We start from the raw sequence: 25,244 nt of genomic DNA, 5'->3' as shown, positions 1-25,244 counted from the left end.
GCTTCAGCCGGTCCCTCTGTTTGGGGTCCCCGACTTTCCACAACAAAACTGCAGATTTAAGCAAATAGATACCTGGCAAATTAGCCTAGTTAAGGACCATGATGACACATATTTTTACATGGACAAGTCTGAAGCACATCATAAGCATCATCGCAGCTTCCAGTATGATTGTTTATAGCCATCTAACATCTTTGTGATTTTTATAACACACTCCAATTAATTAAGATAACCTCACTAGGTCTGTTTTCTATGTAGTTTTACTCACTCATTCCATGAATATTGAGCAGCCACTAAGTGCCAGGCACTAGAGTAGGCACTGGGATGTAAAAGTGGGGAAGATAAACAAACTCTTTATCTTTGAGGAAGTTAGAATCTAGCAGGAAAAAAGATAACCAAATAAGCAGTTTAAGACATTGTAAGATATACTGGGTAGTATTGTCTCTAGAGCTCACTACATAAGCAACTAAACTACTCTGGGATTAAGAAAAGCTTCTCAGAAGAAATGAGAATCTAGCTAAAATCTGAATGATGAGAATAAATTAGCTTGCTCTGGGTGAAGGTTGGAGGAATATGGTTTGTTATGAAAGGCAGAGCTCAGGGGAAGAGAGACGCAGACGTATGAGAAGTTCAAGGGACTGAAAGAAGTTCAGAAACTAGAAAGAATTGAGCAAGTATATTAATATAAGGTCAGCATCTGGTTTCCAAAATATTGGATGGAATATAAGCACCTGAGGTCTTCCTCAGAGAGCATAATTTTACATATCAAACTGCCTATCCAGCTCCTATCAAAGGCATAAAGTAGAAAAGCGACATTTAGAGAAGATAGTCTAGGTAGCATGTAATCCATTCATACCCGAGTGGTTACCATTCAGTTCTTGGATCATTTGAGACCACAAGAACTCTATGTGCTTGGATTATATTTGCCCAGCCACTCACAGAGGCCTTCACTGAAGATGCTCAAATATTCTGTCTTCTTCAAGACACAAAAAAACAAGTCTCACAGCCTTTTTAGTACTAGTTATAAAAGCTATTGTTAACATAAACCCAAAGTGCCCCAAATAAAAAGCATTTCCATCCAAATTCAACAGAAACTTTTTTGAAGTTTCTTATTGCCCTGTAAGATTGATATGTTTTTTTTCTCCTTTCCTATAATGAAAGCTATATAATATATCATGTTTAATAAATAAAATATCTAAAAAATATTTTTTGGCCTTGGTTATTACCTTGGTTTACAGCAATCTCATAACCAAATTGTATTTCAAGCACAATAACCGTTTTGATCCTTTGGATTTTCATAAGCTTTGAAATTCTCTATAAGACACCTTTTATGCAGCCCCTCAGATCTTCCCAGACTCACCTGTCTGAAGAGCTCTTGGCCACTTGTTCATTCCTTCTGCTAACCACTTCTGCAAGGGCTCTTCTGGACTATCACCTGTGTTATGACACTGGCACAGCCCAAAGCAGCTCATCTCAGGCCAAGGCCACAGACCCCTTGCCTCCCACAGTGAAGTTTCCCTGCTGCTACTGAGCCATGAGTCACCCATACATGTGTAACTGGGAAGTGTGGAAGAGTTAAAGTCCCAGAAGTAAACATCGGACCAATAGAAGAGAAGAGCTAATGGGTCAGTTCTTCCTTCCTTCTACCAGATAGTCTGTCCTGAGATGCATTATTCATAAGGCACCTCTGAAGGTGTTCCTGTGAGATCAATGGTCAGTTATACTTGCTACCAAGTAGAGATCAGTTTTCAAATCCCAACCTCCTCCATGTTTGTTCTTTCTCTTCCCTGATGCTCCCTTTCTCCTCACTCTTGCTTCCAGGCACCATATGTCCCAATAACCTATTAGCACGTAAAGCTTTTTCTTCTCTGTTTCAAGAGAATGACAGCTACAACCATCATCCTGATTCTTGGGAGTTACTCTCTACTCATATTTTACTAACCACAGTGTATGCATTTTTTTGTGTTGAGTTTCTCACATTCTTTTTGAAAATTTATAGATTCTAAATAAATTCTAAATAGGCTCACAGTCAGCTTAATTTTGTATTAATTTTACAGAACTGGGGAATTTGGCCAAAGAGGGTAATTTAACTCCTTAAATAAAATTCCACTGGAAAATTCAAAGCACAGTCTAATGTGTTTTCAAAAAAGAGATAGCTTCCATTTCCTCAAAATAATCTGTTAGCTTGCTGCTTGCTACTCTCCCTAAATCTCCATGCTTGCTGATATGGTTTGGTTGTGTCTCCACCCAAATCTCACATTGCATTGTAATAATTCCCAGGTGTCATGGGAGGAACCTGGTGGCAGGTAACTGAATGATGGGGTGGGTTTTTTCCCATGCTGTTCTTGTGATACTAAGTCTCACGAGATCTGATGGTTTTATAAAGGGCAGTTCCCCTGAACATGCTCTCTTTCTGCTGCCATGTAAGATGTGTTTTTGCTCTTCCTTCACCTTCTGCCATGACTGTGAGGCCTCCCCAGCCATGTGGAACTGTGAGTCAATTAAACCTCTTTCCTTTATAATTTACCCAGTCTTGGCTGTCTTTATTATCAGCTTGAAAACAGATTAATACACTTGTCTTCTTCTTAACAGACCAGAATTTGCGTGTAATATATATATATATATTTTTTAAAGGGAACTTTAATTCTTCCTATATAGTAAGATAGTTTTAGGATTCTGGAGAAATCACAGTCAGCAAGCTTTTTATTTCTTTCTGAATAATCAAAGTGCATTTTGTTGGGAAGAGTAGCTGAAACTTTAGCTGCAGTTCAGCTTTGATTAATTTTTCTTTTTGCTAGATATGTTTTTCTGTATTTTTTTAATACACTTAAGATCAGCACTTGGAGACCAGTAATTGAAAGAATGTGTTTCTTCTTGCTTATTTCTTTCAGAATACCTTATTTCTTGTTGTAGAAGGCCATCACTGAATATCAGCAAGCTTCCTCACCCACAACCACCATTCAATTATACTGTACATGTAAAGCAAGTTTTAGTAGCTGCACTGGAATGGTTTTCCCCAAAGGGCTTTTTTCATTTATTATACAATTCTGTTCTTATTCCTTAAACATTTCTTAAGATTTCTGATTTTTTTTTTTACTTTTGAAATTAATAATAATTCTTAAAATATCCATTTGGTGCTAGTTATTTGTCAAACAGGAAATACAGATAAATAAGATAGTCTTTCCCTACAAATAGTTTCTGATCTAGTAGGAACCTAAGACAAGTATACACTTAAGAAAAACAAAAAGTTAAATATAATTGGTGCCATAGTGGCAATACACATACAATCTTAAATCTATTGTTGAGAGGAAGAATAGAACCATTAATTCCTGGCTAGGTCAGTTTGAAGTAATTTCTATATTTTTTGCTGAGAAATCAGGATGTAATTCTGTTTAGTACTTTAGATCATCCATTCAAAATATATATTGGATTAATATAGTATATGCATATTTGTGTATATATATATAATATAAATATATAAATATAAAATACAATATTTTGTGTGTATATATGTACATACACACAATGTATATTACATAACATATATTGTGTGTATGTGTATGTATATTATATATAAAACATATATGATATATAATGTATATTTTATTATATATAATAAAATATTATAAAATGGAAGGACATTCTGACATGCTACAATATGGATGAAACTTGAGGACAGTATGTTAAGTAAAATAAGCCAGTCACTAAAAGACAAATACTGCATGATTCCACTTATATGAGCTACTTAAAGTAGTTAAAATCACAGAGACAGAAAGCAGGGTGGTGTTTGCTGAGGGGTGCAGGGAGAGAGTGATGGGGAGTTACCGTTTAAATATAAGTTTTGCAAGATGATAAGAATTCTGGAGATGGATGGTGGTGATGGTTGAATGTATTTAATACTACTGAACTATATACAGAAAAAATGGTTAAGACAGTAAATTTTACGTTATATTTTACCATGATAAAGAAATGAGAAAAAATAAGAGTGTATATATTGTATTGTATTGTATTGTACTCTATAATGGGGAAAATGATTAATGAAAATATAATGAAATAATAGCAGAGTCTGCTACGTCTTCTGTGATCTTCAGAAAGTGCTAGGGTAGTGTGGGTGCAGAGATGAGGGTGTGGCTAGTATTGTCCGCTGTGAATAAAGGTGGAAGGGTGTAGGAAAAGGGGCAGAGATACCTTTTAAAGCTTTGTAAAAGAGATAGCCTTGAAAAGTAAATAGACTTTTTAAAGATAACAGAGAAAGTATTTCAGGCAGAGAAACAGAGGTAGTAAAAGGATGGAGTTTAGGTAAACAGAAAATTTCTGTTTAGATGAAACATAGAGCAAATGGAAGAGAGTGGTAGGAGATGATGTCAGTGAAATAGATACTTGGAGGTTTCACTGTCCACTATGTTAGCGAGTTTGGATTTCATTATAAATCAATGGTCTTAGCCAGAAATGAGCTTCAGAATCACTTGTGGAGCCTTGAAAAATTCATACGCCCATGTATCTCATGGGAGATATGGTTTAGTAGATCCAGAGTGGAGCCTGGGCTTGTATATGCTGTCAAAGCTCTACAGGTGATTAACATGTGCTCTCAGAATCACTACTGTACATAATAAGATATTACTGGAAGTTTTATTTTTAATGCCTGAGATGTACTAAGGTTCACTTATGTAGCTCTGATGGTAATCAGATGGATGACCTGGAGAGGGTGGAACCTGAGATAAGGAGACAAGATAAAAGACTCCTAAATGAATGGTTTGGATTAAGACATTGGCAATAGGAAGAAAAAGAACAATAGATTGGAGAGACATTTAGAAAGTCAAAATGATTGAACTTGGTGGTCAATGAGATTCTATTCGTAAAAGAGGAAGAAATAAAAGACATTGCTCATATTTCTACATCAGATAACTGGGTGATGGTGGATCTATTAACTGAGATAGTAAATGCTGGCATAGGTACTAAATGCTATGTCTGACAGATTGGCTGTCAAAGAGTTAGGTGCTCAATGAGTGCTTGTTGAATGAATTTAAAAACCCTAATAAATCAAGTGATCATATAATTTTGGATGAAAAAAAAGGGTTTGTTTCTAGAAGGGGCTTTTGTTGGTTTTTGACAAATCTATATGCCTTGGGGCAGATGGAGTAGCAGATTGAGGAAAGAGACAAGCAAAGCAGAGAAAAAAGGATAGAAGAAAAGAAGCACAAATGTTGGAAAGTTTAAGCTGGGCTCCAGAAACAATGAATGGTTTTGTTTGCTTCTAGAATAGTAAGAGATGAAGCCATGAAGATATAGTGGCACCAATATGTATGTCTGAAAGTCAGGCTGAGGAAGTTTTAATTAATTCAGCAGGCATTGATGAGGCAGGACTTTTGGGCAGAGGTCTTCCATGTTTTTAAGATCTTGTTCTTTTGGAAAACTTAAAAGAGCACTTCTGACCTGGGACTCCTGGATCTCAACATTTTCAGACAGAAAGTAGTCAAGGTTAAAATTACCATATTATATAGCAATATGTGTTTCATGCTATATGTGACAATTAACTAGATGTCATAACACTCTTAATTGAACCAACCTTTTTGTCACTAACTTGAATGCTACTTTTATCATAAACTATATCCTCATATAGATTTGTGCTTATCTCTGGATTTTCTATTTCATATCATTTTGTACAAAATCTGCTGTATTTAATTGAGATTGCCTTGAGTTTATCAATTAATTTGAGAAAAACTGGCATTTTTACAATATTCAGTTTACTAAAAAGAATAGTTATTTAAGCTTTCTTAAAAATAATATAAAAAGAATAGTTATTTAAGCTTTCTTCTGTATTCCTCAGTGGAAGATAATTATTTTTTCATATACATCTTAAACTTGTTTTTTTAATTTATAACCCTGTATTTCTCTTTTGAATTGCTATCGCCAATGGTATTATTTCTTGCATTGTAACTGTGTGTGTGTGTGTGTGTGTGTGTAAATAAGAAGTCTTCCTAGATGAACAATTAAAATAGAAAAAAAAAAAAAGCAAATGGAAATATTTTTAATAGTATCTGACCCTCATTGAACTGATATATATATATGTAAAAAACATTTTGGATAATATTATCATAGAAAACAAACAAAAAAAGAATATTTTTGCCTACGTATTGTCAAAGTTTTCCTTACATAAGATAGTCTGTGATTATATTTACAGTTATAATGTGGTATTTCTTCAGTCAGTCCTAGTCATCACCAGTGGGAGCTCCATTTTGGGAGCTCCATTTCCCTCCTAATGCCACACAAAGCCCTACATAGATTCTTGCTCTTTCCACAGACAAACTGCCCTCTTTAGCCCTGTGCTTGAGCTCATAACCCTTCTCCTTGGCTTTTCAGTGTCTCCTCTCAAGGTGCTGGTGGGACAGAATGCAGGATACTGTAGCCATAGGAATAAACCCTCACTGTAAACACTCATCAGGGTCAGAAGTATTTTCAGATAGTTTGATGCAGCTATGAGTCAGAAATGGTTTTGGTTTTATCTTATCCTTTATCTCAGTCCTTCAAAATTTTTCAATTTGAATAACTTGTTTAACAAATCTTTTGGATGAGGAGTCCATAAACTTCTTTCATAAATGGCCAGATCGGAAATATTTTAGGCATTACCAGCAATATGGCTTCTGTTGCAACTACTTAACTGCTGTGGTGGTGTTAAGGTAGTCAAAGACAACAATGAGGGGGGTGTATTCCAATAAAAGTTGATTTACTAAACAAGCAGTGGGCCAGATTTGGCCCATGAGCCATAGTTCCTCGATCCCTATTTTAGATCAGTAAACTTCCAAACTATTCATTATTTATATTTTAAAAAATCAAAAGCAATGCACTAGTTTCCATGGAAGCAATGATGACAAAATGCAAAGCACTGGAAATGAACAAACTGCAGAAAAATCATCAGAATGACTTATTATCAATCCCTAAATAATGCTTCTGTGCATAAACAGCATTTGTTTTTAAATGAAGCACAAGTGGGATTGTAGTATAATGTAAACACATACATTACATTGCGGTATGGTCACTGCTTTGGGGAGAAAGAAGGAGTTGACTGGAGAACCATTATTATCAGCAATAAGAGTATTTGCTCTAACTTACCAATCTTGTACTGCATTGAAGGATTCTTCATTTGTAATGTCATACATTAAAATAAAGCCCATGGCTCCACGATAATAGGCTGTGGTGATAGTCCTGTATCTTTCCTGGCCTGCTGTATCCTAAAGTATTAAAAAAAAAGATAATCTTCAGAAATGAGGCAATACATTTTTGGGAAATGATTAATAATTCCGAAAAGAGTCACAATAGAGTCTAAAGTGTACTCATTGTGTATAGCTATCTTTTTTAGTCTTGTTTCCCCTAATGATTTTTCAAAATGATTTTTTTACTGATACATAATAGATGTAGATATTTTCAGGGTACATGTAATAATTTAATATATTTATATAATTTTTAAAGATCAAATCAGTATAATTAGATATACAACATTTTAAATATTTGTCTTTTCTTTATGCAGAAACATTCAAATTATTCACTCCTAGCTACTTTAAAACATACAATCGATTATTGTAAATTATAGTCACCCTACTGATTTATCAAACACTACATCTTATTTCTTCTACCAAACTCTATATTTGTACTTCAAATGATCAAATCTAAAAAGTATTGGTGTTCAAAAGAGTTGAGCAGGAGCAAGGGATAGAAAGCTTATTTAAAGAAATAATAAGAGAAAACTTTCCAAAGCTTGAGAAAGAGATAAATAACCAGATGTAGTAAGGTCAGGGAATACCAAACAGATCTGACCCAAATAAGACTCCCCCAAGGCATGTAATAGTCAAACTCTCAAAGGTGAAGGACAAATGGAGAATCCTAAAAGCAGCAAGTACAAAGAAGCAAATAACATATAAAGGAGCTCCAATTTGTCTGACCACAGGTTTCTCAATGAAAACCATAAAGGCCAGGAGAGAGTGGGACTGCATTTTCAAAGTGCTGAAAAAACCTGCCATCCAAGAATACTGTACCCAGCAAAAATATCCTTTATCTATGAAGGAGATAAAGTCTTTCTCAGGCAAACAAAAACTGAGAAAATTCACCACTACCACACTCATCTACAAATGTTAAAGAGAGTTCTTCAGTTTGAAAAAACACTCCATTAATATGCAAAAAGAAGACACTTGAAGGTATAAAACCCACTGGTAAAATTAAGTGCATAGACAAACCAACAATACTCTATAATTGTGGTAACAATCCCCTCATAACTCTAGTATGAAGCCCAAAAGACAAATCTATCAAAACAACGATAGTTACAACAATCTGTTAAGATATAAGCAATATAAATATATGTAAATTATAATAACAAAAAGTCAGAATGTGGGAGGATGGAGTTAAAGTGGAGAGGTTTTTTTTTTTTTTATGTTTTTCTTTGTTTCTATTCTTTTCTTTGTGATCTAGGATAAGCTGCTACCTCTTTTAAACCACTTTTATGTCCTAATGATTTTTATATGGCAGTTCTGCAATATTCTGAAAAACTCTTTTTTTGGTAAAGAACCCGCTGAAAGTACCTTCGACATTTGTTTACTTCCATTAAGCGGCATCTGACTATAGAAAACAAACAAATAAAAAGATCATATTTATTTACAATCTGAGCTTTTTATTGTAGTTTAAGATCAGAGGAATATATTAGCTCCACCACTATGCATTTGTCTATCTACTAAGTACAAGCCACTGTGGGGAAAAAAGGAAGTTTATAAAAAGGTCCCTGCTTTTAAGAAGCTTGCAATTCAGTCCTGGTTTATTCAATTTTAAAATGGGAATAAAAATACCTGCTTTGTATGTATGTTTGAGTCAGACAGATCCAGATTTGAGGGCCTTCTCTCCCATTAGATAGCTGAGGAATGTGGCCAAGTTACTGAACCTCTGTAAACCAAATCCTCCTAACATTTAGCATGCTTGTTAGGGTTCCATGAAGTAATTCATGTAAAGTGCTTCCCACAGAGAGCAGCACACAAAAATTGGTCAATAAATGGCAAGTACTAGCTTTTATTCCTTAGATGCAGGACAGCAAGGTTAATACAAGATAAACATAGCAGCTTACAAGTACAGAAGTTTGACACTTGCAAAAGAGATGTCATATAACAGTTAAATTTGGGAATCAGAGGCAGATACATCACCAAAATGGACCTGTATATATCACATATACCTTATAGTGTAACTAGAGTAAATGTTCCTGAATTCAAACTCCCTCCTCAGGACCTGGGGCATCACTTATAATTCAAATGTTCTTCAGTTTCTCTCTTTGCCACTTTCCCTGGAGATTGGCGTCTAACTTCTCTTTCCTAGTTCTCTTTAGATGCTTAGCACTTTGGACAGAAATATGATATTCTTTCTGACGTCAATCTGGACTCTCTTATCCCAGAGATGCCTCCTTTGGATGCAGAGTGCATCCCAGCTACCCCTAAGATTTAACAGGCTTTGGAGGCAAAACTAATGTGTTGCACACAGGAACAGCTTCCTTTACCATCAAAATGAAATTAATGTCTCATAAGGTCACTATTGGGAAGGACTCATGTTGAATTTGCTGTTCTTCACCCTTAGGTATGTACCTGCTTAGATGCTTACACCCCACCATGAACAGCAGTGTGAAACTAAAGATTGCCTACAACTCTTTCCCAATTTGTGTTATATCCTATTTGACTCCTGAAAGTTTAGAGAAGAATGATCAAAGGAGGCTGGGAATCAGTGAATGATTCTGGAAGAATGTAGGGTATAAAATGGAACTGAAAATTAGCTAAGAGTATGAATTTTTATGAAGCCAACAATTCTACTCTTGGAGCAGGGGTAAGGCCGACCTGACTAGAAGGTATTTATTTGGTAATTTTACAGAAAATAAAGTTTCAAAAGTAGGATGAAAACAGATTATAGTACTAAAAATAGCCGAAATAATGTAAAACAGGTGAGGAAGATCTTTCAGAACATACTATCAATGGCAGAAAACAAAAAAAGAAAGTAGATTTCACCACATGAAAATCTGTCAATCCCTTGAATATAAAAAAAGTAAAATTAAAATGATAGAACATCAAATGATAAACTGGGAAGTATATTTGCCTTAGACCAGAGAGATCAAAGGCTAATATATTTAATATGTAAAATGGTACCAAGACATCACTAAAAATGTTAAATATTCTTTTTTTTTTTTTTTTTTTTTTTTTTTTTGAGACGGAGTCTCACTCTGTCTCCCAGGCTGGAGTGCAGTGGCGCCATCTCCGCTCACTGCAAGCTCCATCTCCCAGGTTCACGCCATTCTCCTGCCTCAGCCTCTCGAATAGCTGGGACTACAGGCGCCGCCACCACGCCCGGCTAATTTTTTGTGTTTTCGGTAGAGACGGGGTTTCACCGTGTTAGCCAGGATGGTCTCAATCTCCTGACCTCGTGATCCTAATAGTAAAAATTATTTATGAAAAGGCATATAAATGACTAATGAATTTATAAAAAGAATCGAATCCGAGCCATAATAATAAAAATGCAATGCTGCATAATTGCATGACTATATGATAGAAATTACTTGGCCACTATTTGAATATTTTACTGTACTTTGCTTACTATTTTATAAATATTTTAAAATAAAAATGTAGATGCTAGGGATAAACATAGATGTTGTAAAGTGTAGCTCATTGGGACAAATATACAAATTAGGCAGAAAGAAGCAAATCTTGAACTTATTTGGATATTCTTATATATTCATTGGATTTAATTCAGTTAGCAGTATATCCAACTGTGAAACAAAGAAGAAAATTAGATAACATGGATAAAATACCAGAATCAAATTTCAAGACTGTTTAAAACGCAAAGAATGAGCAAAGCTTTTGTGACATGTGTAAGATTTCTGGGGGAGCATAACTAGTTATAACTAGTCTGTTTTAAAAATTTTCCATATTTGGCTTGGGTTCATATTTTCCAGAATATATTATCTTTAAATGTAATTTACTGTTTTTATTTTGGCTATTTTAAAGTAACTTTAAACGGCTTTCTTTTTCTCTTGGTCATACTTTTTTTTTTGGCATTGATTACAAAGCATTCTTTTTTTTTTTTTTTTTGAGACGGAGTCTCGCTCTGCCGCCCAGGCTCGAGTGCAGTGGCCGGATCTCAGCTCACTGCAAGCTCCGCCTCCCGGGTTCACGCCATTCTCCTGCCTCAGCCTCCCAAGTAGCTGGGACTACAGGCGCCCGCCATCTCGCCCGGCTATTTTTTGTATTTTTTAGTAGAGACGGGGTTTCACCGTGTTCGCCAGGATGGTCTTGATCTCCTGACCTCGTGATCCACCCGTCTCGGCCTCCCAAAGTGCTGGGATTACAGGCTTGAGCCACCGCGCCCGGCCACAAAGCATTCTTACAGGTTGGAACCCCATGCCTGCTGCCTTCTCTGCACTGCAATAGACAGCTTCCCCCTAATTTCTCAGTAGGGGAAAACAACCTGTATACCAAGACACTGCTAAAAGGTGACGCAGACCTTTTCTGTCAAGCATGTTTTCAGCACAGACACTGAGTAATGTTGTGTTGGAAAACTGACTTTATGTCTCTCTTCCTTCTTGACCTCTTCCAGTGATGCTGTCCCCTTTTCGTAAGATGTTAATTTCATTTTGACAGTAAATAAACTTGTTCTATTGTTATAAAATGCATCGATTTCATATTGTGGGTATATTTAATCTTTGAGAGAGAAGAAATCAAGTCACCATTATATTCTGATTGAAATGCTACAGGAAACTGTTAGAAACCACAGGATTGAATAGCCATTATGTATCAAAATCAAAAATGAGAGAGGGAAAAACCAGCTTTCAAGAGAAAAAAAATAGAAGCTTTCAGTAGTACTTGAGTCACAGCAAGGGGCAAGATCTTCAACATCATTCTGATTTGAACCCAGAAATACAATCTAATTGGTAATATTTATCATTTAAAAGCTCTCAGGGAGAATAAGAAATTGCACAAGAAGGGAAAATATAGTAAGAAATAAAATGAGAAAATTTATTCTCCAGATACAGAGAATAAAATTAAGTTAATAAACAGACACCAAGCTGACTTTGTTTTGGCTTTGAAAACAATTTCAGGATTACAAACTCATTAGCATTTTCTTCCGTTATATCAGGAAAAAAAGGAACTGGGAAAAACACTTCATTATAATTGACATTTACTAATGATGGAAGAAGTTTACATCTGAAAGAAAAAAACATTTTATAATGTCAAGTGCCACTAATGTAATTAAACTTGAACAGTCTCAGGTAACTGACTAAAATGGTATTTCTCCCCAGTTTGCCCAGGAAGCTGGCTCAAAATCCTGGCTTTGTGTTGTTCCTCTCCCTAGCTGACACTAATAACTGGATATACTTGATTTTCCATAAATGTAGGCTTCTGATGACTGAAAAACACGACTGGAAATATCAGAGAGAAAATTAGGGATAAAAATGTGATTAAAAAATAAAAACTTTCTTCCATGAGTGATAGCTTTCATTTTCCTTTTTTGGGGGGGGGGGGGGGGGGGGGAATCATTTCAGTTAGCTTAAATATTTTGATTTCCCAATCATGTTTTTAGGAGAATTTTGGCATTAATGGCAAGTTTGATTAACAAATACTTGAATATCTGTCAAGAAAAGCCTATAAAATGGGAAACATTCACAGCTTGATAAGTAGTAGCTTAAAACTTTTTCAGTTTGAATTTTGGCACTCTGTTTCTGCCTTAGAATTTTGTTTTCTAATGAAATCTTTCTTTTTTAAACCTGTGTGTACTGAATTCTTAAAACCTTCTAAGGTCATGCAGAAATAACATTCAGTTTTAAAATTGAGGAAATAGCAGTCATTGGTAAGGTAAGAGTTGTACTGCAGTTTGTTTTTTGTTTTAGTGGTTACTTCTCTTTGTATTTAATTAAAGGGAAAAATGGGAGTAACTGTTAGTAAAGAAATATAACTCAAATAATATAACCACGATCAAAATACATTTATTGGATACCTAGACAGAGAAAAATAGATCAAAGGACAGATAATCCTGATACATGATAGAGTAGACAATTTTATAGGTGGAGAAACCAAATCAAAAAACGTTGGTGTTAATTGTTTAACAAAAGTACTTTAATTAAGCTATAGAAAAGAATATGTGATAACCCAAAAGGGGAAGTCAAAAGAAATGGGGGATGGGAACAGTGTAATCCAAGACAAAAAAAAAAAAAACATGCTTTACCTAATGAGTTTCCAAATGGACATAAAGAAGTAAAATAGAATAAATACTTAGTCATTGAGCACTCAAGCAAGTGGGGATCTCTTAATTCATACCTAGTTACCTTTTGCCCAAAGAAATTGTTTTGAATCATTAAAGACAGATTAAATTATGCTCAGTATAGTTTAATGTTAACACTGATTGATTCATTCAATAAACATTTAGTGAACACCTATTACAAGTTAGGAACTATGATAGGTATATATTAAACTTATTTTCCTATTCTAATCATATTTGTACATTTTAAAATTCTACACATTGAGAACATTTCATTAGGAATACCATATTCTCTGTATATCTACAAAAATTTAAAGTTGAATGGAAAGAAAAAATGAGAGTAACTATTAGTAATGAAACATAACTCAAATAATATTACCATTTATTTTCCCAAAGAACTAGACAGCATAGCAATTTAAAACTGTAATAGAGACAATTTATTTAGTGTTGAAATCCCTCGATTCAGTTTCTGCTGTTGGCTGTATTGTCTCCCAGAAAGATACATTGAATTCCTCACCCCAGAACCTATGAATGTGACTTTATTTAGAAAAAGGGTCATTGCAGGTGTAACCAAGTTAAATGAGGTCTTCTTTTTTAAAATTATTTCAGTAGGTTTTTGGGGGAACAGGTGGTGTTTGGTTACATGAATTAAGTTGTTTAGTGGTTATTTCTGAGATTTTGGTTCACCCATCACCAGAGCAGCATACCCTGTACCCACTGGGTAGGTCACTTTGGATTAAAATGGGCCCTAATCTTTATATACGTAACACTTTAGAGACATAACACTCAGAGGAGAAAGCTATGTAAAGGCAGAGGCAGAGACCGGCCTGATGAATCTATAAGACAAGGACTGCCAAGAATTGGATTCTTCCCTAGAGCCTTAGAGACAGCATGGCACTGCTGACACCTTAATTTAGGACTTCCAGCCTCTGGAACTGTGAGACAATAAATTTCTGCTGTGTTAAGCCGCCCAATTTGTGCCTCTTTGTTACATTAGCCCTAGGAAACTAGCACAGTCACTGACCCCACTTTGCAATCTTCATGATCAGACTGAAGGCAATATAAATCTCAGAGCTACCCACACACACTGTTAGTACTTTACAGAAGAAAAAACTACAGAAAATTCAAGGTGGTCTATGGAGAAGTCAAACATAGTCTCACTGTGTGAATTCAGGAAAGATGTTATGCTAAAATCCACTACTATATTCTACATTTAACTTACATCAAATGAACTTCTTCAAAAAAGTTGGTTTGATATACCTTGTTACTTTAAAAACTAGGTATCTATCTATTTCTCCATCTCTTATTCTAATATATGTCCTATTAGAAGGACAGAGCAATGTTGCTTGATGTGACAAAAATTATATATTACTTTCTGTTGGAATTTCATACCAAAATGATTGAGATACTGTTCCATGAAAATGTAAAGTCATGATGTATATACCGAGACACAACTCCTGCAAACAACAGAAACAACAGAATTTCAATTATTACACACCATGTTGTTTGTATAATGTCATTAATACTTGCCCCCAAGTTGCATTTTTAGAAATTTCCATAAATAGGCACAAAACAGTATTGAATTTGTCTTTTAAAAATGTAACAAAAATAGGAAGCTTAAATATTTTATGCTTTCTTGTTGCATATTTATTTTTGGAATGAAATAGCAACTTTTTCCTTAGAGCAGTTAATCTTCCATTAAAACAAAATTTACAAACCACTTTTTCCAACTGATCTTGTGCAGTCAGCCTGGCTTCATTTATGTACATTCAGTTATACAAGCATCTGTGAAACAAGCCCACATTTTAGAAGAGTACTAATAAACCAGCCGCTAAATAGTTCTTCAATCAGTTTAACTCCCTACTTATTGTCCTTTGTCCATCCTTTTCATACCAGCAGATTTTATTGATCAGATTTTTCTTGTCATGATGTTTAGTTTTGTAATACCAAAAACATTCATTTTACAATGGCATCCACTTCTAAGTAAAACCTAATAGAATAAGCCTGAGGCAGAAGGATAAAACCTGACCTATTATTTCATGGCAGTGTTACCATGGCAATTCATCTTTCCTGGAAGAGAGGAAAAGCCATAGATAGCTTTTTTTATAGGGGGCCTTTGACTCCATTGTCAGTAATACCCTGACATATCTACCAATTGTACGTTTCTGCTCATGAAAGTTGGAGATGGTTTTCAGTAAACACTCAGAACTCTCTTCAAGACCTTAATAAAATTTACAACCGAAAGTATATAAAGGCATCTTTACTTATTTTATTTCAGTGCTTGTTTTCTAAGAATGTTTAACACAAAGGCAGGAGAAGACACCATTTTTGCTTTCCTTCTAATTAATCTTTTTGACATACTTCTTCCCAGTGGGATTTTGATTACACTAAATTTTTTCAAAACCTGCAGGATAAATACATAAATTCAGGCAGCTTACAGCTCATAGTCAAGGTTGAGAATTGTTTTTCTTCACAGAACACAATAAGAAACGCTTGCATAAGATCAAATGCATTGCGTTGTAAAGGATAACAGGCTTTTGAATGGGACTTTTACTATTGCCCTAAAATAGGCAACTAAGACTCAAACCAGACTCTTTATAAAGGGTTGGGCACTTTCATACACAAAAAGCCATGTGCCGATTGGGCTCATTGAATAGTATCTGCTTAAACAATGAAATTTTGATCTGCTTTTGTGCAAGAGTACTTGATACCTGGAGAGAGATAGCAGGGTTGAGGAAGCGGAGGCAGTGGAGAAGCCTGATTTCTCACAGGTTAGCATGACTATATTATGTGAGTTTCCCATGGATCAGTAAACACTACAGCAGGTAGCTGCACTTGACACATTTTGCCATTAAGCCATCTCCAAGAGAGCTGTCTCCTGGATGAGGTGTGGAGAGCTATGATGTGTATTAACAGGGACAAAAGGGAGCTGAAGAAATTTTAAAGGAGAAGGAATGTGAGCAACTCTTCCACGTCACGGCACTATGCGGCGAGAGAGCCCTAACAGGCTCCCTGAAGGTCCTCCATAAGGGAACCAGCATTCAGATATCTGTCACATGGAAGCTTGTCCAGTGGGTGGCAGGACAGGCTTCACTGAAGAAGCCAAGAAAGAATTGTAATTGCACATCAGGTTATGTACAGTCATCTGCCCTCTCTTCATCTCCCAGCTCTTCTTCATCCCTGATTTTGAAACAGCAAGAACTACAAAAAGAAGGGACAGAAAGGGAGGATCAAACTGCTCTTTTGATTGTACTACCAGTCCCTGGGAATGTAGTCAGATTTATGGTAAGGGAAGAATATTATTGTTAAACTGGATACGACAATTTTGCCTTTTTAAACTGGGCTCAACAGCACTGAGATTTCTTTCTGTCTTAATAATCAACTTTTCTAAAAGCAGTTTTAGTTTCACAGCAAAACTGAACAAAGTACGGAGATATCTTATAAACACCCTAGCCCCACACATGCATAGCTCCTCCACTATCAATGTCCCCCACCAAAGTGGTGCATTTGTTACAACTGATTAACCTACATTAACACATCATTATCACCCAAAGTCCATAGTTTACATTAGGGTTCCCTCATGGTGCTTTACATCCTGTGGTTTTGCAGAAATTTGTAATGACATGAATCCACAATTATAGTATCATATAGAGTAGTTTCACTGCCCTAAAAGTCCTCTGTGTTCTGCCTGAGTTGAGTTTTTTGTCTGTTTGTTTGTTTTTAAATAAGAGAACAATGACTGGAAATACTATGAGATCTATTCAAGTCATGGTTTGGGGATGAGTATAGGTGACTGGGCAGAGCATGATCAAAAACAGGGTTTAGATAAAATTAATATCAAAGTACACCACAAGTTTAGGCTTTTTTAACCAAGCTAACTACCAATCAAGTATTACAAAAACAACATCAAGAATGTAGACTTAAACAGGGTGTTACATATATGCACATTCATATACATCATGCCATTCATTTATTCGTAAGTAGTAGACTATTTTTTAGATGATGAAACAGAGATAAAGAGGTGAGGTGCCAGTTCTAAGTCACAGTGCGGGGAAGTGACACAGGTCATACCAAAGACCAGCTTTTCTCAAATATCCAAAGTCTAGTCCTCTTTCTGAGTATTAAGTTGAATAGTGAGGAATTTAGGTTATAGTTTTTTACTCTGGCTCCCTATTTGATGTTATCATCTCGCTTTTGAACCTTTGTTCATGTCTATGCTTTAGATATTTTTCAGCTTCGTTATTTCAAACCCCATTCATTTTTCAACCAATTGTAGCTGTGTCCAGTGCTAAGACTCTACTGAAATTGTTCATGCTAAAATAATCAATGACCTCATCACTGCCATATCCAGCAGTTTAACTTTTGGTTCTCATTTTACTTGTCTATGCTAAAACACATGGTATAGATGATAACCCCTTATTTCTTTAAATTTACTCTTCTAGGGCATGACTCTCTCCTGATTCTTTAGTCTCTTCAAGTTTTCTTCTTCACTTGGCAGGCTCCTTTTCCTGATTGGCAAGCTTTGCTTTCTGCTCACCTCTTAAAGGTGCTATACAGGCTTCTGATCTTCATTCTGTCTCATCGTCTTGTATGATGTTACCAGATACTACACTGTCTTCACAGTTTCAAATGTAATCTATAAACATAATAGCTCCACTTACTAGGAAACCTTGATTACACTTCTGTATTCCAGAACCATATTTTCATCATGGGATACACAGATATCTCAAATTTAACTTGTGCAAAAAACTAAAGTCAATGAAATTCTCCAAAATCTACTGTGTCACCAGCACTTAAAATCTTTAATCAGAACATCAAAACTCACAAATTTTAACAAGCTGAAAATGTTCGACCTACCCAATATTCTTCTTCCTCTCCCTTCATTAATTCCCGTGCATACTTTTAAAGATGTAATTAGACAAGAAATTATCTTTGCTTAAGCTTAGGTCAAGGCAAAAGAAAAAAAAATCACCTAAGATTTTTCTTTATTGCAATATTTTTATTCTTATCACCAGTCACAGCCTTGTCTACCCTCTAGGAAAAAAAATACTTTTAGTCCTGGAGACAAGGCTAGTTGTATCTTCAGAAAGAAAAAAAAAAAAAGATGCACAGGAAATTCAGCCTGTGGAATTAAATACATTTTTGAGGAAAATAAGACAAAAGTATAATTTAATAGATCATATAGTATTAGAAGCCAGGAAACCTGGGTTCTGGTTGAATCTCTGGTAATTGTTAGAAAAGTCACCTTGGTTATCTCATTGGCCTCTCTAGGCTTTGATTTTCTCATTTATAAATGAGAAACTACCTTTTCTAAGTCCTTTTCAGCTCTAAATTAAAATATATTTTTGATATAGTGGATCAGAATAATTTTTATGACAGTCTCGCTTGTCTGTCGCTTCCAGGCTGAGTGTAGTGGCCGGATCTCAGCTCACTGCCAAAGCCTGGCTCTGGTTTATGCCATTCTTCCTGCCTCAGCCTCCCTGAGTAGCTAGACTACAGGCGCCTCACACCTCGGGCCTCGCTAGTTTTTGTATTTTTTAGTAGAGACGGGTTTCACCTGGTTAGCCAGGATGGTCTGATCTCCTGACCTCATGATCCGCCTCGCTTCGGCCTCCCAGCAAGATCACAGGTTTATCAGGAATTGGCCCACTGTTTCTTATAATAACCAATTATGTTTGTTTGTATATTTATTATATTATTCTATGACATTTGACCTGATTATATTATGTTTCTTTTTTTCACATCCTGCTTTCTCTTTGGTTGAAAATTTTCTATTTTGTCTAATCTCATGCATCTCTTTATTAATTTGGAAGTTATGCCTATAATAAATTGATTATCAAAATGTTAAAATTTATATTTAAAATAAGCAATCAATATCTTTAACTTCATTTTCCAAAATTCACATACTTGGAATAATTTTTCAGTCATCCATTCCTATCTTAAATCATAATGTTGTACAATGTTCTATATTTCAAACTACCTTGATTTTTTACTCCCTAAGTCAGGCACTTTTTAACACAGACATTATTTATTTGTATTTATCCACATGTTTTCCAGTTTCTCTGCTCACAAGTTTTTCTTGCATCTCAAATTGTCCCTTTTTGTTTTTGAAGTGCACTTTTTTAGAAATCCCATTGGGGAAGGTCTGCCGGTAACAAATACTTCTTTTGTATGTCCAAATATACTTTTGTTTAACCCTTATTTATGAATAACGTTTGGCTGGGTATATAATTCTAGTTATAGTCTATCTTCACTTTATCACATTATTCCATTGTCTTGAGGTTTCAGTTGATACCATTGAAAAGTCTGCTATAAGTCTAATTATTGTTCCATTTTAATCACTATCCTTATTGCAATAAAGACCCATGACCTCCATCACCATCCATACTACCATTCACCTCTTGTTCAAAACCATGCTATGTCTTCCCATTGGCTAGGAAATAAAGTCCAAGTTTCTTAGGCTCTTTTTCATTTGTCCCCAACATATGAACTATCTTTACTCTGAAGCTACTTTTAGGAGTTTCCTTTCATCTTTGGTATTCTGTAGTTTCACTGTGATGTGGCTACATTTACATTCCTTTTACATGTGCTGCTGGGGGAATCACTGTGCTTCCCAATTTTGAGGATTATTGTCTTGTAACAATTCTAGAAGAAAATTTCAGTTATTAACCCTTCAAGCTACTTTAACTTCATTTTTAAAATGTGTTTATTTTAGAATTCCAACTATACGTAAGTAGACAGGGTAACCATACGTCCTAGTTTGCCCAAGAATGTCCTGGTTTATGCCTGTGTTTTATCAATGAATACTTAATTAATTGTTGGCTCAAAAGTCCTCTAGAACCTGTTTAGTTCAAGTTTAAAGCCAGGTGAGGGTTTATCAAGCAAGTTCATAATTTCTGATGTATTTTAAAGATTCTTGTTATATTACCATTGTCAATTCTAAAGAGTTGAAGAATATTTGCAAAAGTTCTAAAGCTCAGCTGATTTACACACTGTAAACATGTTCATTTTAAAATAAAACCAGTGAGTTTGACTCTAAAATAAGAATATTTCTCTGCCATGTGCAGTTCTTGCCCTGATTCTCACCAGCTTTCTTTAGTTACCTATTTTGAAAAGTGACTGTGTTACTCATGTAGGTCAAGATCACAGGCTGGTATCTGCCTCACAGAAGTGCTCTGTTTGATTAACATCATGTTTAAAATTCCTTAAGCTAACATTTTAAAATGTGAATTTTTTTACACAAAAGCCCAGATTTCTAATTTGTTTTGAAAAATTTCAAGAGATGGTAAAAATGGTGCCTGCATTGCTGTGTGGCTATGGAGGACTACAACTAGTAGCAGCTGCCCCTTTTGTACTCTTATCTGGCTGTCTTTATGTTGACTGGCCCCTGAGGTATTGAAGTTTAGAGATGACCCCACTACCTCCGTCACCATTTGTACTACTACTCACTCCTGTTCAAACACAGTCTATGTCTTCCTATTCGCCATAGAATAAAGTCCAAATTTCTTAGGCTACTTTTTATTTGGCCCCAAGATCACTATCCAATTTTATATTTACATTTATACTTTGTATGTGTGTTTATTCTTTTGTTTTTGATCCCTTCATGTCAGAATTCAGCTGTGTTTCCCAGTCTGTCCCTAAGTTTTCTTATCTTTGTCTTCTTCATTGACTACACTCCTCTCACCCATTTGGCCTTGTGTTTTCATGTTCAAAAGAACCCACATATATCTTCAAAAACAAAAATAAAAATATTCTCGGTCAGGCATGGTGGCTTATGCCTATAATCCCAGCACTTTTGGGAGGCTGAGATGGGTGGATCACTGGAGGTCAAGAGTTCGAGATCAGTCTGGCTAACATGGTGAAACCCTGTCTCTACTAAAAATACAAAAATTAGCTGGACATCATGGTGCATGCCTGTAATCCCAGCTACTTGGGAGACTGAGGCAGGAGAATCACTTGAATCCGGGAGGCAGAGGTTGAAGTGAGCTGAGATCGCTTCACTGCACTCCAGCCTGGGTGACAGAGCGAGACTGTCTCAAGAAAAAAAAAAAAAAAAAAAAAAAAAAATCTATCAAATGGCTATTTTTTTTTTAATTTTTGTAGACCATTTTAAGCCAATAATAAAAGTATCCCAGACAATTTAGTGCCTAGGTGAAATTGATGTTTAGACTCGAAATTGATGTTTGGACTCAAAATTGATACAAAGCAAAAATTATGTTGTTTAATCAATATTTTTAACCTAACTTCTTAATGAAAACCAACCAAACATTGAATATCTATATTCTTAGCATTGTGTGGTGTACTGAGAAAAATACAAAGTAAACATCTACGAGATACAACCTTGAAATCAGAAAATTTGTATTTCCCATAAACTGGCAAAATGAAGTACATAAAGCAATCTGAGAGGCTGGTTGTGTGTGAAGTGTTTGTTGTATGATGTAAGTGCTAGAGAAATCAGAGGAGAAACAAATCAATGTGAGCTGAAGTAAGCTCCAGGAACGGGTAAGGTTGGTGCAGGTTCCCAGTGTGCATACTAGTGCTAAATAAGTGAGACTCCCTCTGCTTTTGTAGTCAGTAACAGCAATGTGTGGCATAAAGAAAGGGCTTTGGAGTTAGAACACCTGGGTTCCTACCCTGGTTCTAAGACTCACATGCAGAGTATCTTCAGAAATATCATCTAACCTCTCTGTGCATGTTTCCTGATTTCCAAAATGAAATCAATACCTAATAGTGAGTTGAAATGCAAGCCATAAATGAGAAAAGTTCTCTGTAAAGTATGAAATGCTAGAGGCAGCATCATCATTATTGATTGTGTTAATAAGAGTAAAAAATCGAAGCGAGCCTGTCAGATCCCAACAGAAAGTGTCTGTTAAGACAAAACTGGATTGCTCAGTGGAACATTGTTTCTTGCTCATCCTACTCCCAGAGGAGAAGAGAAAATAAAGATATTTGTCCTTCAGGATCAGCTAGAATCCACATGTTCTCATTTTCTCTCTCCATGCCTCCTTACATAAAAGGAGAACAGAATGCAAAGATGAAATACGCAATTACATTCTTATCATGACTATCATCTGATTATGCTTGCTGATTTCTTTAAGGTCTTCTGCACATTCTTATTTTTATGATTGTTTTCATCCTCATGGAAACAAAGGGCCTAGTGAATTATATGGGTGTTTCAAGATTAAAGCAGATTCCCATATCTCACACTACTTTGAGTGATAAAAATCAATAAGTATTATGTCTGGTGATGAAGTCCCTAAAATAGATAGAAAGAAAAAGGGAAATGAAAATGTAGAAATCAGATGCTAGAGAACTAGAAGCTGCTGCAGCATCTCATCATGTATGCCATAGAGAGAGCAAGCACATAGCTGGCTGTGCAACAGATGTGCAACAAGAGGATACAATGGCTGCCTCTTGGAAGAGCAGGGGAAAGCCAGGGAGAAGATGCCAGAGAAAGGGTGTCAACTTTGGAAAAGCTTCCCTTTTTAAAATTTCTTTTTATTTATTTATTTATTTTTTTTGACACGGAGTCTTGCTCTTTTGTCCAGGCTGGAGTGCAATGGTGTGATCTCGGCTCACTGCAACCTCCGCCTCCCAGATTCAGGCAATTCTCCTGCCTCAGCCTCTTAAGTCGCTGAAGATTACAGGCGTGTGCCACCATGCTGGGCTAATTTTTGTATTTTTAGTAGAAATGGGATTTCACAATGTTGGGCAGGCTGGTCTCGAACTCCTGACCTCAAATGATCCACCTGACTTGGCCTCTGAAATTGCTGGGATTATAGGCGAGAACCACCACGCCTGGCCTGGAAAAGCTTCTTGATTTGACCTGAAATAGTACTACTATTAATAATGATATACATTTCTCTTTATAAGTGGGTCCAATTTACTTATTTGTTTCTTTTACAATAGTATTTCATCTTAAATAATTCTAAAACCATAGTGGGATGATAGTACATCCAAATGGAGTATCTAAATATCAAAAGTAATTTTGAGTGGGCCAGTACTGTCTCAAAAGTGGTTAAAATGGTGAAAAATATTAAGCCTATTTGCCTGGCATTTGGGAAATGATGACACTCAGACGAAGGCCTCAGACAGCCTAGTGTACTTTCACGTGTGAATTTAGTGACCTCACATTTCTGTATGAGATTATACAATATCAAACTTTACAAGGCACAAAGTTACCCATGGCCTCCTAAGATCAATGATAACAGCAAATGAGGCTTCATGATTACACAGCTAATTAGAGACAAACCCTGGCTTTTCGTTGACATTTTTTTTTTTTTTTTTTGATATGTTGAAAGCATCCAGAGATGACTTCAATTGCTGTTAAAGTAATTCTTTTCTGTTTAGTTCTGATCAGACACCAATGAGACTGGTGCTTGGATCCATAATTGTAGGAACTGAAATCAGAGACGTGGGTCAGAGGCCAGCTACAAAGAAGACTAAAGGATTGAGAGATGCACCTATGGAAAACAATTCAACAACAATTATGAGCCAGGCTCGATAAACCTCAGAAGTCTGAAGAGTGACTTCCTACCAACTTTGAGGGTAGAAGTCTTTCTGATAGAGCATGCAGCATGGGAAATGGCTTTTTTTTTTTTTTTTTCATTTTGAACATCTTCATTCAAAACAGAACTGGAATTTATTGGGAAGAATTGGGGCATAATCATTAGCTGCAAGGATTAAGAAGCTAGAGAGGCAGACATCTCAGTTTGAGGACTGGACCGTGAATTGTGGACTCGCCTCTGTGGAGGAGGTGCTCTGGAAGGTAGAAGGGCCTGGGTGGTGTATGGAGGGTGAGTCCCATGGGCACCCAGGGCCACTTTAATGCTGTCACTCTGGGTGCTGCTTTTGAAAAGGATAAAACTTGACTGAAATGCCAAAAGACAATAACATGTAAAATTAAGCCCAAACTCTTATTGCAACTTGACATAATTTAAACCTAGAATAACGTCTACAGAATGTATTCAATCTGAATTCTCTTTAGGGGTTAATTTCTCTGCTAAGGCAGAGAAAACAAATTTCCAGGAGTTATTACAAATGAACACACCATATTATTTCCAGATCAACAGAAAATAAGAGCAAAAAGCCACAAATGAGAAAGAACCTATATTGATTTATGTGTGAAAAAGAAAGCAGACAAGCAAATATATGCTATATAGCATACATCTGTACATTAACATTTTAAATTTAAGAAGAAAGATGAGGTAGGACTAAGAATGTTATTTTTGGAGAAATAAAACCCATGTATACAGCAAAACTTAATTCTTTATTTTCCATATTAAAATGTTAACAAAAATCACTGCATCACAAATAAACCAAATAGACCTGAATCATTTGCCAAACAATCTGGCAGTCCATAAAGGCATTTTTCCCACATTTAAATTTCACTGACAACATGACTGTTGGCATGAGAAACCTGAAAGGGAATTAGTATTCTGACTATAATTCAAATTCCTATTTCAATGCAAAAAGTTCTTTCAGGGATTGTGTGCCAGACAAATGTATTTTTCTTACTCTGTAAACAGACTCTACTGCTTGAATTGCTTCGTAGCAGAGTCAGAGAGCAGATGCACTGGCCTCTACTGATCTTTCTCCTACAGGAAAGACAGAAACTTCTCCAGCTGGGCACCACTCTGACTGGATTATGCCAGGCATGATGATCATGCTGCGCTAATAAGGTCAGGGTCTGATCCCTGTGTGTTCTTCCCTCTGCTCCAAGCAGTCCAACTATATGCTCAACCTGGTGAATTATTTCACAAATGTGAGAGCAGGCAGATGGGCAAGGGTGTAAGGCTATATTTGCCCAGATCCATCATCATTCATAGAAGGATGAAGGAATGGGCCAGGCATGGTGGCTCATGCCTGTAATCCCAGCACTTTGGGAGGCCGAGGTTAAAGGATCCCTTGAGCCAGAAGTTTGAGACCAGCCTGGGCAATGTGGCAAGACCTGTCTCTACAAAAATGTAAACAAATTAGCT

The 25,244-nt window shown here is 35.9% G+C and overlaps 1 protein-coding gene across 2 annotated transcripts in view; it reads right to left on the bottom strand.

The window, feature by feature from the left end:
* The window catches only part of RAB3C (RAB3C, member RAS oncogene family), a 293,347-nt gene that overhangs the window by 140,433 nt on the left and 127,670 nt on the right, over positions 1-25,244 (bottom strand). For both annotated transcript variants that reach the window (XM_009208455.3, XM_003899700.5), the window contains exon 3: positions 7,108-7,226. In XM_009208455.3, the coding sequence (XP_009206719.1) occupies positions 7,108-7,226 (119 nt within the window). The remainder of the gene's footprint in view (positions 1-7,107; positions 7,227-25,244) is intronic.

Source organism: Papio anubis, chromosome 5 (assembly GCF_008728515.1).
Source record: "Papio anubis isolate 15944 chromosome 5, Panubis1.0, whole genome shotgun sequence".
NCBI lineage: Eukaryota > Metazoa > Chordata > Mammalia > Primates > Cercopithecidae > Papio > Papio anubis.
This window is presented reverse-complemented; position numbering and strand designations above follow the sequence as displayed.